General features: G+C 40.2%; 1 protein-coding gene across 2 annotated transcripts in view; it reads right to left on the bottom strand.

Annotated features, from left to right (window-relative positions):
• Nucleotides 1–17,078, bottom strand: part of FAM162A (family with sequence similarity 162 member A) — a 38,210-nt gene that overhangs the window by 1,098 nt on the left and 20,034 nt on the right. For both annotated transcript variants that reach the window (XM_081234091.1, XM_081234090.1), the window contains 3 exons: nucleotides 8,333–8,455; nucleotides 5,453–5,561; nucleotides 2,078–2,186 (listed from right to left, as the gene is read on the bottom strand). In XM_081234091.1, coding sequence (XP_081090217.1) covers nucleotides 2,078–2,186; nucleotides 5,453–5,561; nucleotides 8,333–8,455 — 341 coding nt within the window. The remainder of the gene's footprint in view (nucleotides 1–2,077; nucleotides 2,187–5,452; nucleotides 5,562–8,332; nucleotides 8,456–17,078) is intronic.

The following is a 17,078-nucleotide window of genomic DNA, read 5'->3' as shown; positions in this document are numbered from 1 at the left end:
AGAGAAATAATAAAATTTTATGGTATAGAACAGGAGAGGAACTCTTTAAAGTATACAGTGTATACCCTTGGATGAGGCTAGGGAAGACCTCAGGAGTGATTTGTTTCTGGAGTATTTAAACTCAGCTAGTAGGACTTCCCTGGTGGCACAGTGGTTAAGAATCTGCCTGCCAATGCAGGGGACATGGGTTTGAGCCCAGGTCCGGGAAGATCCCACATGCCACGGAGCAACTAAGCCCATGTGCCACAACTACTGAGTCTGTGCTCTAGAGCCCACGAGCCACAACTACTGAAGCCCGTACGCCTACAGCCCATGCTCCGCAACAAGAGAAGCCACCGCCATGAGAAGCCCACGCACCACACGAAGAGTAGCCCCCGCTCGCCGCAACTAGAGAAAGCCCGTGCACAGCAACAAAGACCCAATGCAGCCAAAAATAAATAAATAAATTTATTAAGAAATAAATAAATAAACTCAGTTAGTATAATCAAGTAGACAAAAGCAATGCAGACTTCTCAGAATTCTAGAAAGCCCTATGTCCTGTCTACATGCTTCTGCAGGTTCAGTCTGAGAGCTAAGCATGAAAAGTCAAAGAGGGAGACAGAAAAATTCCTGAAGTGGGGCAGGAACAGAGTTGTCAAGAGAACTTCACCCAGGCCTCCACACTTGCCCTTCATGCTCCCATAACATCAGTCTAAATGGTCAGTATCTTCTATTCCAAGACTCTAAAGAGAGCCAGAAGTTCATTTCTTTTACTCTGGACTCACTGGGGATAAGGAAGTCAGTTACCACTGAGTTTGCAGAAGAACCCTTTAAATATCTGACAATAGATATGAGACATCTCTTTCTACATGGAAGCTGTGATATATAGAATTAGACATGGTGTTAAAATAACACCTTGGCCAGTACTGCTGCATATAAAAATAACTATTTTAATCACAAGATAGTATAGTATGCAGTTTGGTAACTGGCAAACTTGGCTCCACATTTTTGTCTTGCCACTTATTAGCTATGTGACATTGGGAAAATTATTTAACATCTTTAAGCTTCAGGTTCCTCTTTTACAAAACATGGATAATAAGAGAACCTACCTCTTAGGTTCTTAGAATTATTGTGGTCATTAAATAAGTTTAACAATACCTGTTACATAATGAGCAATCAATAACTGGGAGCACTTTTACCATCACCTCAATTAGACAGGTCTAGGTTCAAACTGTGGCTCTGCCATTAGGGAGATGTGTGTGAACTTGGGTAAGTTACTAAAGCTTTCTAAGCTATGTTTCCTCATCTATAAATGAGGTCCTAATATTATTATCTATCTTGCAGTGTTGTTGTGAGGTTTAAATAAGATAACAGGGCTTCCCTGGTGGTGCAGTGGTTGAGAGTCAGCCTGCCGATGCAGGGGACACGGGTTCGTGCCCCGGTCCGGGAGATCCCACATGCCGCGGGGCAGCTGGGCCCGTGAGCCATGGCCGCTGAGCCTGTGCGTCCGGAGCCTGTCTGTGCTCCGCGGCGGGACAGGCCACAACAGTGAGAGGCCCGCGTACCGCAAAAAAAAAAAAAAAAAAAGATAACAGCAAGGTACTTGGAAGACAGTAACATAGCTGTTAATAATGACTGGATTTCTGGACCTGAATTCCTATGTACCACTTAGGAGCTTAGATATATGGCCCAGTTTGAACATCAAGTAAAGAACAGTGATAAGAACACTCACCAAGAGCAGAGGGAGGATCAATAAAAAAAGGAGAGTGCTTTACAGACATGCAAGGAGTTACTAGTAAGTATGCCAGTGTCATACCTCTTGTTTTACATTACTTATGACATCTGTGATAACTAAACACTTTTTTTTACTTAACCAAAACTAATTTAGTCCTTCACCTTGCCAAAGTTAGGATTTGCTATTTATCTCCAGGCATCATATCTCAGGTTTGTTCCTACTATGTTTTATTTTGTTTCTTATCATTTCTCATGTAGGAAGTAGCCTCCTCATCACAGAGAATAAATACAAGGGTCAACCCCTGACTTCCTCTAGGTTTTTCTGTGGAAAATACACAAAGATAGACGGGAAGTCCACTCTCACCTTCTTGCCCTCAATAACCATCAAGATGCATCCTGCCACTGTCAAGGCAATCATTACATAGCTGATCTTCACCCGGACCTTGTTCTTTGCAGCATCGAGCATCTCAAACCTAGTAATACAATGGGATCATGAAAGAAAAGTTAAAATTTCCCTTTCTGAAGTTGTCAGAAGGATATAAATCTCTGTGTCTCACAAATCAGGAGTAGAGTGGTGCCTATACATATAAAAAGGGAGATGGGGCCTAGAGATCGTACAGTACTTTGGGGAGGATGGAGCATTTTCACAATTCACTTTGTATATGAAACACAATAAGGGGGTGTAGATGAAGATAGAAGGATGTATTATAGAACTCACATCCTCCCATAAAGACATCAAAAATACATCTACATTTGGAACAATTCTCACAGAATACCCACCGAACACTGGCAGAAGATCTCATACAACTAAAGCTTCAAGAAAGATCACCAAATAACTGGGTAGGACAAAAGAAAGAAAAAAAAAAGGAATTGGGACAGGACCTGCACCCTTGGGAGGGAGCTGTGAAAGGGGAAAAGGTCCCTCACACTGGGAGGCCCCTTAGCTGACTGGTAGGTCCACTGGGACAGACAGTAAGCCTCAGAGGCTCAGAGGAGAGTGAAGCAGCCAGCTTACAGCAGGCAGGACAGAGAGAGACCAGCACAGGTGGCCCTGGCCACCTTGCTGTACTTCCCAGCCCAAGACGCGCGCCTCCTGGTGTGTGTGCAGCAGCTCAGGGCTGAAACCTGGGCTTCAGCAGACAAACCCGGGCAGAAGACTCAGTTTGGCTGTGCGGAGGCAGCCCGAAGGGCCTCAAGTGTAGTCCAGGCTGCAGCTGGAAGTGTGTGGAGGACAGAGCCCATGCCCATCACCGGAGCCCCACTGTCAGCACGCTAGGTAGGAGCAGGGACTTGCCACAGCAGCCTCATTCTTGGTGAGCTCACAGTGGGTGTGGCTCAGCCGCTATGAGTTCTGGGAGTGTGCAAGTGCTGGGTGGTTGCCCGCATACAGAGGCAGGGCTGAAATCTGAGGCGATTCCCTGCGGGTGTGCAACTTCAGCGAATTTATGCCTGTGGCAGTGCCTGGGGATAATCCGAGCTGATTACTGGCTCTCCTGTAGCTGAGATGGGTCCTGTGCCAGGAGCAACAGGTTTCTTGGGTGCACACACACAGAAGTGGGGCTGAAATCAGAGCCGATACCGGCATCTCCACAGCAGAGGCGGGGCTGAGGGCCACGCCAACAACAGTGTACTTTGTGAGCCTGCACAGTGCCCATGTCTTTGCAGAGACACATGTCTAGTTCTGACTATATCACCTCACCCTTGTATTGTAATACCTTGTATTATAATCTTCTGTTTGGACTTGCTACCCACTCTGTCCTATCCTTTTGCTTTCCATCCATTGTGCAGATTAAATTTTCTAAAATGTTAACTTCTTCCTTGCTTCACAGAGCACGTGTCTGGGTAGTCAGCTCCTGGGGGGGAATACACAGCAGCTCCTTTCCCAGCCGGAGCACTCCACTCCTGCCTACCTCACATCACAGCTTAGAAATGGATCTGGGGGCTTCTCTTCCAACAACCGGGGAGCAGACCCTGCCCATGACAGGGCTGTGACAACCACAGAGCAAAGAGAAGGCCCCACTCAACACAAGATCCAGTGCAGGCTCTGCTTACCACAACACAAATCACACCACTATGAAGGAGATAACAGCCAACACACATTGAGGAAAGATGTGGCAGACATCATACCAAAAACAGCCCTCACACCAAAAACATTGGACTCACACAGGCTACACAGGGTCATTCCCACATAAAAATAGCCCTTCAAGACCACAGTAGATAACTGTTTCCCTTAAATTCATAGAGTCAGAGAAATATAAGTAAAATGAAAAAACAAAGGAACCACTCCCAATTAAAAGATCAAGAGAAATCTCCTGAAAGAACAAACAAGTTGGTTTGTTTCTCTAGACTGAAGAAACAGACCTCTCCAGTCTAACAACCCAAGTTCAAAAGTGAGGTAATAAAAATGCTGGAGGAATTAAGAAAGGCAATCACTAGAAATGCAGATCACTAGAACAAGGACCTAGAAACTATAAAGAGGAGACAATCAAAATTAGACAACTCATTTGCTGAGGTGAAACTGGGCTAAAGTCAATAAAGAGCAAACTAAATAATGCAGAAGAAAGAATAAGTGATCTGGAAGATAGAATAATGGAGATCACCCAAACAGAACAGCAGACAGAAAGACAAATGAAAGTAGTGGGACAGTGGCACAGTGGTGGCACTGTCCCTGGTGGCACAGTGGTTAAGCATCCACCTGTCAATGCAGGGGACATGGGTTCAAGCCCTGGTCCGGGAAGATCCCACATGCCATGGAGCAACTAAGCCCATGTGCTGCAACTACTGAGCCTGCTCTCTAGAGCCCACGAGCCACAACTACTGAGCCTGCATACCACAACTACTGAAGCCCGCACAACTAGAGCCTGTGCTCTGCAACAAGAGAAGCCACTGCAATGAGAAGCCCGTGCACCACAATGAAAAGTAGCCCCTGCTCGCCTCAACTAGAGAGAGCCCGCACACAGCAACAAAGACCCAATGCAGCCAAAAATAAATAAATTAATTAATTAATTTTAAAAATTTAATATCAGTTTATGATAAAAACTCTCCAGAAACTGGGCATAAAGGGAACATACCTCAAAATAATAAAGGCAATATATGAAAAACCCACAGCTAACATTATACTCAACAGTGAAAAGCTGAAAACATTCCCTCTAAGATCAGGAACAAGATAAGAATGCCTACTCTTGCCACTTTTATTCAACATAGTTTTAGAAGTCCTAGCCAAAGCAATGAGAGAAGAAAAAGAAACAAAAGGAATCCAAATTGGAAAGGAAGAAGTAAAACTGTCACTGTTTGCAGATGACATGATAACTATACATAGAAAATCCTAAAGATGCCACCAGAAAACTACTAGAGCTCATCAGTAAACTCAGTAAAGTTGCAGGATACAAAAGTAATATGCAGAAATCTGTTGCATTTCTATATACTAACAATGAAATGTAAGAAAGAAAAACTAATTTAGTCACTTTCTGTAGCTAGGAGAGGATATCAAATGAGCTAACTTCAGAGTATCTAACAGCTCTTCACTAGGCACTACATAAGGTATCAATGATAACACATAGATTTTCCAGCACTGTTATTACTCCAGGTACTTGCCAAAGAGGAAACATTTAGAGAAGTGGAAACTGTTTTAAAATTCGGTTGAAAGGTTTTAAGTAGTCACACTCAGAGGAACTGCTTTTCCTTTAAAACAGACTACTGAAAAAGAAAAGCTGCTTACAACCCTAAATTCAGCACTCACGAGACAGTCTCTGGGATTTCATCTTCCTTTTTGAAGCGACCTGACCATATTAGGATCTTCTTCTCCCAATCCGTAGGCTTATGCAATGGCACTCTGTGGCTGTAAGTGTCTATGAGAAAAACAAGAGAAGATATCTTACTTATATGAGACTGGCTCTCAAATTTAGCAACATTAAAATGCTATTTGTGCTTTTTAGCTATTTGCTAAACAGAATCATTGAGAAATCTCAAGCTAATTAGACCTTTGTTTGGATGGAATTTCTTAGGTTACTCATTTCTTAAATGAGATTCAAAAATTCTGTGAGGACTGAAGTAAAATAAAAGCATTATTTCCCAATATAAGCCATAGCCATTGAAAGCTGAAAGAACACCATGAACAAAGTTATAAAGGTGAGAAGGATGAACTAAAAAGAGAACAGTGAGGAGCCTGTTTGACTTCAGTAGAATTAAAAAAAAAGTTTGTAGGTAAAATCAGATTATAAAAGAACTTGAATGGCAGGCTAAGCTTTTTAGACCTGATTCAAGAACTATTGTACACTTTGAAGCATGGAAGAAGTTAACATTTTAGAAAATTTAATCTGCACAATGGATGGAAAGCAAAAGGATAGGACAGAGTGGGTAGCAAGTCCAAACAGAAGATTATAATACAAGGTATTACAATACAAGGGTGAGGTGATATAGTCAGAACTAGAGTTATAACAGCAGGAAGAGAGACAACAAAGTCAATCTGATGATGACTGAAAGAATTTGGAGATGAAGACAAAGAAGGATTCATGAAGAACCTCAAACTTGGATGAGTAAGACAATAACAGTATTGTTAACCAAGATAAGGAGATTGTGAAAAGAACCAGTCAGGAGAGGAAAAAGCATGAATGCCATTTTAGATCTACTGACTCTAAATTCATGCCATCTGAGTAGGTTTCATTAATAAGCTGGGAGTGGAGATAACCACTGGTGCAAAGGGAGAGCCAGTGAGGATGATAGAGAAGCATAGAAGACCAGGGGCTGAGCCTTGGGGCATGACCCAGAAAGGAGACAGGGGAAAGAGGCAGCAGAGGAAAACGGAGCAGCCAAAGATGAAAATGAACAAGAAAGGTAGAACCATAGACTATAAGAGAGCCTTTCAAAGGAAGGAGAAGTCACTGAAGACAAGGAGCAGAAAAAGCTAGGGAATCACAGAATGTCAGCATTAGAAAGGACCTTGGAGATAATCTCATCCAACTTCCATATAATGCCTACATCTCTCTTGCAGACAGACCATCTCCTTGACTACATACACATCACCTTTGCTTAAGCTGCACCTTTCACTTAACCAGAAGGCAACAGCAAAAGGAACAGGAAGGTCACTTGGAAAAAAATCCCTAAAGAACCAAAGTCAAGAAAAGAGGTTTAGAAGTACAGAAATAGAACTGCTGTGATTTTATCTTTTAACCATTCCAGCGCTTGGCACAACTTTCTCTAGAGTTTTTTTTTTTCCATTTTATGTACTATATACTCATTAAAGACAATTCAGAAAGTATAGATGTGAAAAAAGAAAAATATAAAAACCACCCCTAATTCTCCTGTCATAGCATGATCACTATATTTTTATTTTGGTGTGTTTCCTAACTCTTATCCCCATACATATGTACATATATGTAATTTCTATATGTACCATGCTTGTGCTTATGCACAATATAAAATTTTGTATCCTGCTTTGTTCATTAACATGATGACAAACACTTTCCATGCCAGTATGCGGTATTTATAAGCCCTATTTCCAACAGCTGCACAACCTCATCAAGTAGATCTAACATATATGATTAATCATTCCCAGATTACTTAACATTTAGACTAATTTCTCATTTTCCATATATATATATATATATATATATATATATATATATATATATATATATAAATGGGAACATCTTTACATTCAAAGCTTTTTCCACATATAGGGATTATTCCTTAGGACAGATTTCCAGAAGTGAAATACCAGGTCAAAGGGTATAAACATTCTGAAGCTCTTGATAAATATTCTTTGAGAATAATTCTTTTCCACTCACCAATACCTGCCTGGCCCTAGTGCACTGCCATGAAGAAGCAACAAGCAAATATTCCCTGGGACCCTACAGTTTATATATTATGCTCCTTCTTCCACAGTGGTGACAATGACAGGGTTTGGAGTTAGGGATAGGACTAAACATGGCTGAAGTCAATGTACAAGCCAGTGCATAGCCCTAATTATATTTTACCCAAAACATCATTTTTTGATTTGGTTCATCTTTGAGGTTCCTTAAAAGATGATTTATAGACCACTATTTACTTTGGTACATCTATCGTCCTATAAAAAGCTCCAGTCAAACCCCTGAGGCAAGAGATGAAAATGACAAACGAGAAAAATGAAGAAATCACTGCCACATGTAAGCGCAGCTAATATAAGCACAATTTGGGAGGCCTGAACTACATGATAGGGTATGACATAGGGACCCCTGTGACCACCTCTCTTTTAGGTTCTTTTTTTTCTTTTTTTAAATAAATTTATTTATTTCTTTTTGGCTGTGTTGGGTCTTTGTTTCTGTGCGAGGGCTTTCTCTAGTTGTGGCGAGTGGGAGCTGCTCTTCGTTGCCGTGCACGGGCTTCTCATTGCAGTGGCTTCTCTTGTTGCGGAGCATGGGCTCTAGGCACGTGGGCTTCAGCAGTTGTGGCGCACGGGCTTAGTTGTTCCGCGGCATGTGGGATCTTCCCAGACCAGGGCTCGAACCCATGTCCCCTGCACTGGCAGGCGGATTCTTAACCACTGTGCCACCAGGGAAGCCCCTAGGTTCTTTTGATTCCAAGTTATTCTAGCCTTTGGGAGCTGCCTAGTCCATAACTAGAAAGACTAATAAAAACTTACGGGTTGGAGGCTTTGGGCTTTCCTGGGGTTTGTTGCAAAATCCATTTATTCTCTTCAAATCAGAGTTTCTGGTAAGCCTTAAAGATGAGAAAGCATCTCTTTCACAGAACCTAAAATAACTTCCTAGAAAAGAGAGAAAAATGTTTCAGAGAAAGGAAATCTGATGTCTCAAAATGAGAAATACCTGCAAGATACAATTTCATTTATAAAGATTAACTCACTTAAAAATGAATATCCTACTCTTTATGTAAGATACATGTACTATATTTAAGGTGCTATGCTTAGTGCTATCTTAAAATATGCATGTTTTGCTGACTAGGAAATTACGAATTTACAACATAAACATTTTATCAGCTGTAAGTTTTATAAAAGCACTTCTCACGTGTGTCTTATCATAACAATAATGAATCTGGTGGGAATATTATGGATTATGACCCTTGGCCATTGAGGTAAAGATCAGCAACCTCCCAGAAGTGCTAAAACAAGATGCCAAGTTGCCAATACTGTTCTGATAAACTCTGGGTAGGGGGCTGCAATGGCCAGCAAGGGGCTCTTTAGAAAGCCTTGTTCCTTCCAAGACATAATTCTCCAATTAGAAATCAACTTTAGATACAGCCACAATTTATGTATAATTTTAAAACTATATATATATTTATATACATACAAATGTATAAAACTATGTTATCATATACAGTATATGTATGCAGTTAATTTTTAAAGTCTAAACACTAAGCACCTATAGAGAATAGTATTACAAATCACTATGCATTCACCACCCAGTTTCAGCAATTATCAATATATGGCCACTATTGTGTCGTCTGAATCCTACCCACTCCCTCCCACCAACCGGATTATTTTAAAGCAAATCCCCAACAGCCTATTAGTTCATCTATAAACACTTCAGTATTTATCTCAAAACAATAATAACTTTTCAAAATCATATCCAGAATACCATTAACATAACTAAAAAATATTCCTTTGTTATCAGCACATTATGATCAAATGACATTATGATTCAATTTCTCCAACGGACTCACAATTTTTTTTTACAGTGGATTTATTCTAAATAGGTGCACACACTGAATACAGTTGATGCATGCCATATAGGTCTCTCCCTCCTTTTTTTCTCGTCATTTATTTGTTGAAGAAACTAGATCATTAGTTTGAATTTCCCTCGCTTTAGGTTTTGCTGATTGCCTCCCCATGGTGTTATTTAACATATTCTTCTAATTCTCCTATTTCTTGTAAACAGATTTTTGAGGTTTCATCAGATACAGGTTAGAATTTTTAGCAAGAAAATGTCATAGGTGGCACTGTGTACACCCTACCGTATGACATCCTAAGGTATACATCGATTTTGTCTTTTTGTGATATTAAGATTGAGCAGTAGATACTATCAGTGTGACTCATCCTTATAAAGTTCTCCATCAATCTTTCATCTAATGTTTTAAGCAGACATTGGTGACTGTTTCATTAGGGGTTGCAAGATGGTAGTATTTTTTTCTACTTTACCTATTTGGTTATCCTGAGGTAAAAGTCATATAAGAAATGTAGAATAAATGCTTGATTCTGTCCCTTTATTTGCCAGTTTTCAAATTAATGAACTGGTTTCCTTGCAACCTCCACAGGTAACCTTTTGTTTAAAAGTAACATAAGGAACTCTTGCATTTAACACATGTGATGTGCTCCAGTCCATTCCAGTTATTTTTCTTTTTAATGCCCAGATGTTCCTATCTTTAGTCACTGGGGACCTTTCTAATTGGCTCCTGGGTCCTTTCAACATGCGCCCAGTAATCATTTATAGCTGCCTTACTTTCTAACATGTTCTGTACTCATTTTAAATGCTTCCTGCCCCAGATTTGGAATCAGACATTCCTCCAAAGTGCTCTGGTTCCTTTAAGTAGAAAATGTTCTTAGAGATGCCTGAGGGAGGTTCATTATTACTGAGTTTGTCACTGTTTCCAGACCTTTTCAGTGAACAAACCTAAGAAACACATTCCTTCTTAAAACGAATGCATGCTTAAGAACTTAGAAATTTTCACCTTCAGCGTTAGCATGAACATTTTTAATGTCAATAATTAATCAGAATTCAAAGCAGAGACAGCCATAAACAGGTCTGATGAGGGTAAAACGGGATAATTCTGAGTATGGGGGTGTCATGGTATAAGAGAGAGCAGGACTGGTATAGGATTCAGTTAGAAGATCACAAAAGAGCCCTAGGGTCCTAGGACATGGAAGAAAGGGAGCACTGCAGTAGAATGAAACAGAAAAGAAAGCTGGAAAGGCACCAATGATAAATCTGACCAGGGTCCTGACCCTCCATGATGCTCTGGTTGACAAAGAAAAACATGCCCAAGACTTGCCTTTTAAAAAAATATTTATTTATTTATTTTGGGCTGTGTTGGGTCTTCATTTCTGTGCGAGGGCTTTCTCTAGTTGTGGCAAGTGGGGGCCACTCTTCATCGCAGTGCACGGGCCTCTCACTATCGCGGCCTCTCTTGTTGCGGAGCACAGGCTCCAGACGCGCAGGCTCAGTAGTTGTGGCTCATGGGCTTAGTTGCTCCGCGGCATGTGGGATCCTCCCAGACCAGGGCTCGAACCCCTGTCCCCTGCATTAGCAGGCAGATTCTCAACCACTGCACCACCCGGGAAGCCCCAAGACTTGCCTTTAATGAGACAGGAGTGTGCCCTCACAGCTTTGTGCTTAAAACATCACAGGAGAATTCAAGCAGTTTTAAAAATCTATTTGTTAGTGGACAGTGTGTACCTTTGAAATTCCAAACTCCTAATTGAGTGTCATTGTAGCTTCAGAGTTTGAAGCAATAAGGAGAGGCAAGAGAGGAACAAAGAGTAAAATGTGATTATAGCACTGGACCTCCCATAGTTGGTGAGAAACATAATTTCCTTGCTTTTTTTTTCCTCTTGCTGTTAAGAAAACTTTTAAACATAGCAATCTAAAAGATATCACTGTGGACTTCTCATAGGCATATGTTTATATATGTCTAAAGATGTTTGAAACAACACTTATTGATACATAATTCCACATCAAAAATTCATCCTTTTAAAGTGTAAAATTCAGAATCATCTCCTGCTTCAATATGCTGCTGGACAGGAACCAATCAGACAGAAAGAGGTGAAAGATGGAGAAGGGAGTCCAGGGCTTTCTCGATCACAAATCTCACCTCCACTCCAACTCTCTTTATACCTTTCTTGCAAAAATAATAGAAATAAGGAGGCGGTAGGGTTTCCAAAAACAAAAATTGTAAGCTCCAACCATCTGGGGAAGGCAAAAAGCTCATCCACCACAACTCTCAGTTTGAAAGTAAAGGAGGATTGGAGACATGGTGGCAGAGTAGAAGGAGTTGAGCTTACCTCCTCTCACAAAAACACTAAAATCACAAATAACTGCTGAACAACCATCGACAAAAAAGACTGGAAACTATCAAAAAAGATATTCTACATCCAAAGACAAAGAAGAAGCTCCACAAGATGGTAGGAGGAATGCATTTGCGAAACAATCATATCCCATACCCACTGGGTGGGTTACCCACAAACTGGAAAATAATTATAATGCAGAGGTTCTCCCACAGGAGTGAGAGTTCTGAGTCCTGGGCCAGGCTCCCCAGCCTGGGGGTCTGGCATCGGGAGGAGGAGCCCCTAGAGCATTTGGCTTTGAAGGCCAGCAGGGCTTGATCACAGGAACTCCACAGGACTGGGGGAAACAGAAATGCCACTCTTAGAGGATGCACACAGGTCTCGTGCACACCAGGACCCAGGAAAAGGCAGTAACTTCATAGAAGCCTGGTCCAGACCTACCTGCTGGTCTTGGAGGGTCTCCTGTGGAGGTGGGGGGCAGCTATGGCTTACTGTGGAGATAAGGACACTAGTGGCAGAGATACCATGGAGTACTCATTGGTCTGAGCTCTCCTGGAGGCCACCATTTAGACAACAAGACCTGGCCCAACCCAACAGTCTGTAGGTGCAAGTGCTGGGATGCCTCGGGCCAAACAACTAACAGGGTGGGAACACAGTCCCACCCATTGGTAGACAGGCTGCCTAAAATCTTCCTGAGCCCATGGCCACCTCTAAACACACCTCTTGACACAGGCCTGCCCAACAGGGGACAAGACTCAGCTCCACCCACCAATAGGCAGGCATCAGTCCCTCCCACCAGGAAGCCTGCACAAGCCTCTTAGATCAGCCTCACCCACCAGAGGCAGACACCAGAAGCAAGAGGAAGTACAACCCTACAGCCTGTGGAGGGGAAACTGCAATCACAGAAAGTTAGATAAAATGAGACAACAAAGGAATATATTCCAGATGAAGGAAAAAGATAAAATCCCAGAGAAACAATGAAATTAAGTGGAGATAGGCAACCTTCCAGAAAACGAATTCAGGGTAATGATATCAAAGATGATCCAAGATCTCAGAAAAAGAACGCAGGCACAGACTGAGAAGATACAAGAGATGTTTAACAAAGAGCTAGAAGATACAAAGAACAAACAGAGATGAACAATACAATAACTGAAATGAAAAATACACTAAAAGAAATCAATAGCAATGAGGCAGAAGAACGGATAAGTGAGTTGGAAGACAGAAAGGTGGAAATCACTGCTGCTGAACAGAATAAAGAAAAAAACAATGAAAAGAAATGAGGACAGTTTAAGAGACCTCTAGGACAACATTTAATGCACCAACATTTGCATTATAGGAGTCCAAGAAGAAGAGAGACAGAAAGGGCCTGAGAAAATATTTGAAGAGAAAATAGCTGAAAAATTCCCTAACATGGGAAAGGAAACACTCATCGAAGTTCAGTAAGTGCAGAGAATCCCATACAGGATTAAACCCAAGGAGGAACATGCTGAGAAACATAGTAAGCAAACTGACAAAAATTAAATACAAGGAGAAAATATTAAAACCAATGAGGGAAAGGCAACAAATAATATACAAGGGAACTCCTGTAAGGTTATCAACTGATTTTTCAGCAGAAACTCTGCAGGCCAGAAGGGAGTGATGATATATTTAAGGTGACGAAAGGGGAAAAACCTACAACCAAGAATAATCTACCTATCAAGGCTCTCATTCAGATTTGATGGAGAAATCAAAAGCTTTAAAGACAAGCAAAATCTAAAAGAATTCAGCACCACCAGACCAGCTTTATGACAAACGCTAAAGGAACTTCTCGGCAGAAAAGCCCACATCTAGAAGCAAAAAAATTACCAATGGGAAACCTCACCAGTAGAGGTAAACATACAGTAAAGGTAGGAAATCATCCACACACAAATATGATATCAAAACCAGCAATCGGGGCCTCCCTGGTGGCGCAGTGGTTGAGAGTCCGCCTGCCGATGCAGGGGATACGGGTTCGTGCCCCGGTCCGGGAGGATCCCATATGCCGCGGAGCGGCTGGGCCCGTGAGCCATGGCCGCTGAGCCTGCGCGTCCGGAGCCTGTGCTCCGCAACGGGAGAGGCCCGTACAGTGAGAGGCCCACGTACCGCAAAAAAAAAAAAAAAAAAAAAAAAAAAAAAAAAAAAAAAAAAAAAAAAAAAAAAAACCAGCAATCGATAGAAGAGGAGGGTACAAAAAATGCAGGATATTGGAAATGCATTTGAAATTCAGAGACCAACAACTTAAAACAATCATATATATATATATGGGGTGTGTGTGTGTGAGTATATATATATATTATATATATATATATATATAATATAGAGGGGGGGGCAGAGAGGGAGAGAGAGAGAGAGAGACTGCTACATCAAAACCTCATGGTAACTGTAAACTGAAAATCTACAATAGATACACACCCAAAAAAGAAAAGGAATCCAAACACAACACTAACGTTAGTCATCAGATCACTAGAGAACAGAACAAAAGAGAAAGGGAAGAGAAAACACCTACAAAAACAAACCCAAAACAATTAACAAAATGGCAATAAGAACATATATATTGACAATCATCTTAAATGTAAACAAATTAAATGATCCAAACAAAAGACATAGACTGGCTGAATGGATACAAAAACAAGACCTGTATATGTGCTGTATACAAGAGACCCACTTCAGATCTAGGGACACATACAGACTGAAAGTGAGGGGATGGAAAAAGGTATTCCGTGCAAATGGAAATCAAAAGAAAGCTGGGGTACCAATTCTCATATCAGACAAAACAGACTTTAAAATAAAGACTGTTACAAGAGACAAAGAAGGACACTATATAATAATCAAGGGATCAATCCAAGAAGAAGATATAACAATTGTAAATATATATGCACACAGCATAGAAGTACCTCAATATACAAGGTGAATATTAACAGATATAAAAGGAGAAATCAACAGTAACACAATAACAGTAAGGGACTTTAACATCCCACTTACATCACTGGACAGATCATGCAGACAGAAAATCAATAAGGAAACACAGATCTTAGACCAAATGGAATTACTTGTTACATATAGAGCATTCCATCTGAAACCAGCAGAATACACACTCTTCTCAAGTGGACATGAAACATTCTCCAGGATAGATCACATGTTGGGCCACAATGCAAGCCTCAGTAAATTTTTAAAAATTGATATCATATCAAGCATCTTTTCCGACCACAACAGTATGAGACTAGAAATCAACTACAAGAAAAAAACTGCAAAAAACACAAACACATGAAGGCTAAACAATATGCTACTAAACAACCAATGGATCACTGAAGAAATCAAAGAGGAAATCAAAAAATACCTAGAGACAAATGAAAATGAAAACACAACAATTCAAAACCTATGGGATTCAGCAAAAGCAGTTCTAAGAGGGAAGTTTATAGCAATATAAGCTTTCTTCAGGAAACAAGAAAAATCTCAAATAAACAGCCTAAACTTACACCTAAGGCAACTACAGAAAGAAGACCAAAGCCCAAAGTTAGTAGATAGAAATAAATCATAAAGATCAGAGCAGAAACAAATGAAATAGAACCAAAAAAACAATAGCAAAGATCAATGAAACTAAAAGCTGATTCTTTGAAAAGATAAACAAAATTGATAAACCTTTAGCCAGACTCATCAAGAAAAAAAAGGAGAGGGCTCAAATTAATAAAATTAGAAATGAAAAAGGAGAAGTTACAACTGAATCCACAGAAATACAAAGGATCATAAGAGACTACTACAAGCAACTATATGCCAATAAAATGGACAACCTAGAAGAAAATTCTTAGAAAGGTACAGTCTCCTAAGACTAAACCAGGAAGAAATAGAAAATATGAACAGACCAATCACAAGTACTGAAATTGAAACTGTGATTTAAAAATTCCAACAAACGAAAAGTCCAGGACCAGACGGCTCCACAGGCGAATTCTATCAAACATTTAGAGAAGAGTTAACACCTATTCTTCTGAAATTATTCCAAAAAATTGCAGAGGAGGGAACACTCCCAAACTCATTCTACAAGGCCACCATCACCCTGATACCAAAAACAGACAAAGATATCACACAAAAAAGAAAATTACAGGCCAATATCCCTGATGAACATACATGCAAAAATCCTCAACAAAATACCACCAAACCGAATCCAACAATACATTAAAAGGATCATATGCCATGTTCAAATGGGATTTATCCCAGGGATGCAAGCATTTTTCAATATCCACAAATTAATCAGTGTGATACACCACATTAACAAACTGAAGAATAAAAACCATATGATCATCTCTATAGGTGCAGAAAAAGCTTTCGACAAAATTCAACACCAGTTTACAATAAAAACTCTCCAGAAAGTGGGCATAGAAGGAACCTACCTCAACATAATAGAGGCCATATATGACAAACCCACAGCAAACATCATACCCAACAGGGAAAAGCTGCAAGCATTCCCTCTAAGATCAGGAACAAGGCAAGGATGTCCACTCTAGCCACTTTCATTCAACATAGTTTTGGAAGTCCTAGCCACAGCAATCAGAGAAGAAAAAGAAATAAAAGGAATCCAAATTGGAAGGAAGAAATAAAATTGTCACTGTTTGCAGATGATAAGATACTATATATAGAAAATCCTAAAGATGCTACCAGAAAACTACTAGAGCTCATCAATGAATTTGGTAAAGTTTCAGGATACAAAATTAATACGCAGAAATCTGTTGCATTTCTATAGACTAACAATGAAAGAGAAATTAAGGAAACAATCTCATTTACCACTGCATCAAAAAGAATAAAATACCTAGGAATAAACCTACCTAAGGAGGCAAAAGACCTATACTCCAAAAATTATAAGGCACCCATGAAAAAAATCAAAGATGACACAAACAGATGGAAAGATATACCATGTTCTTGGATTGGAAGAATCAACGTTGTCAAAATGTCTATAGTACCCAAGGCAATCTAAAGATTCAATGCAATCTGTTTCAAATTACCAATGTCATTTTTCAGAGAACTAGAACAAAAAAATTTTAAATTTGTATGGAAACACAAAAGACCCCAAATAGCCAAAGCAATCTTAAGAAAGAAAAATGGAGCTGCAGGAATCACGTTCCCTGACTTCAGACTATACTACAAAGTTACAGTAATTAAAACAATATGGTACTGGCATAAAAACAGAAATATAGATCAAGGAACAGGACAGAAAGCCCAGAAATAAACCCATGCACCTATGGTCAATTAATCTATGACAGAGGAGGCAAGAATATACAACAGAGAAAAGACAGTCTCTTCAATAAGTGGTGCTGGGACAGCTACATGTAAAAGAATGAAATGAAAACATTCCCTAACACCA

Source organism: Mesoplodon bidens, assembly GCF_964165515.1.
Source record: "Mesoplodon bidens genome assembly, chromosome: 5".
NCBI lineage: Eukaryota > Metazoa > Chordata > Mammalia > Artiodactyla > Ziphiidae > Mesoplodon > Mesoplodon bidens.
The sequence above is the reverse complement of the archived record's forward strand: the minus strand, read 5'-3'. Positions and strand labels throughout refer to the sequence as shown.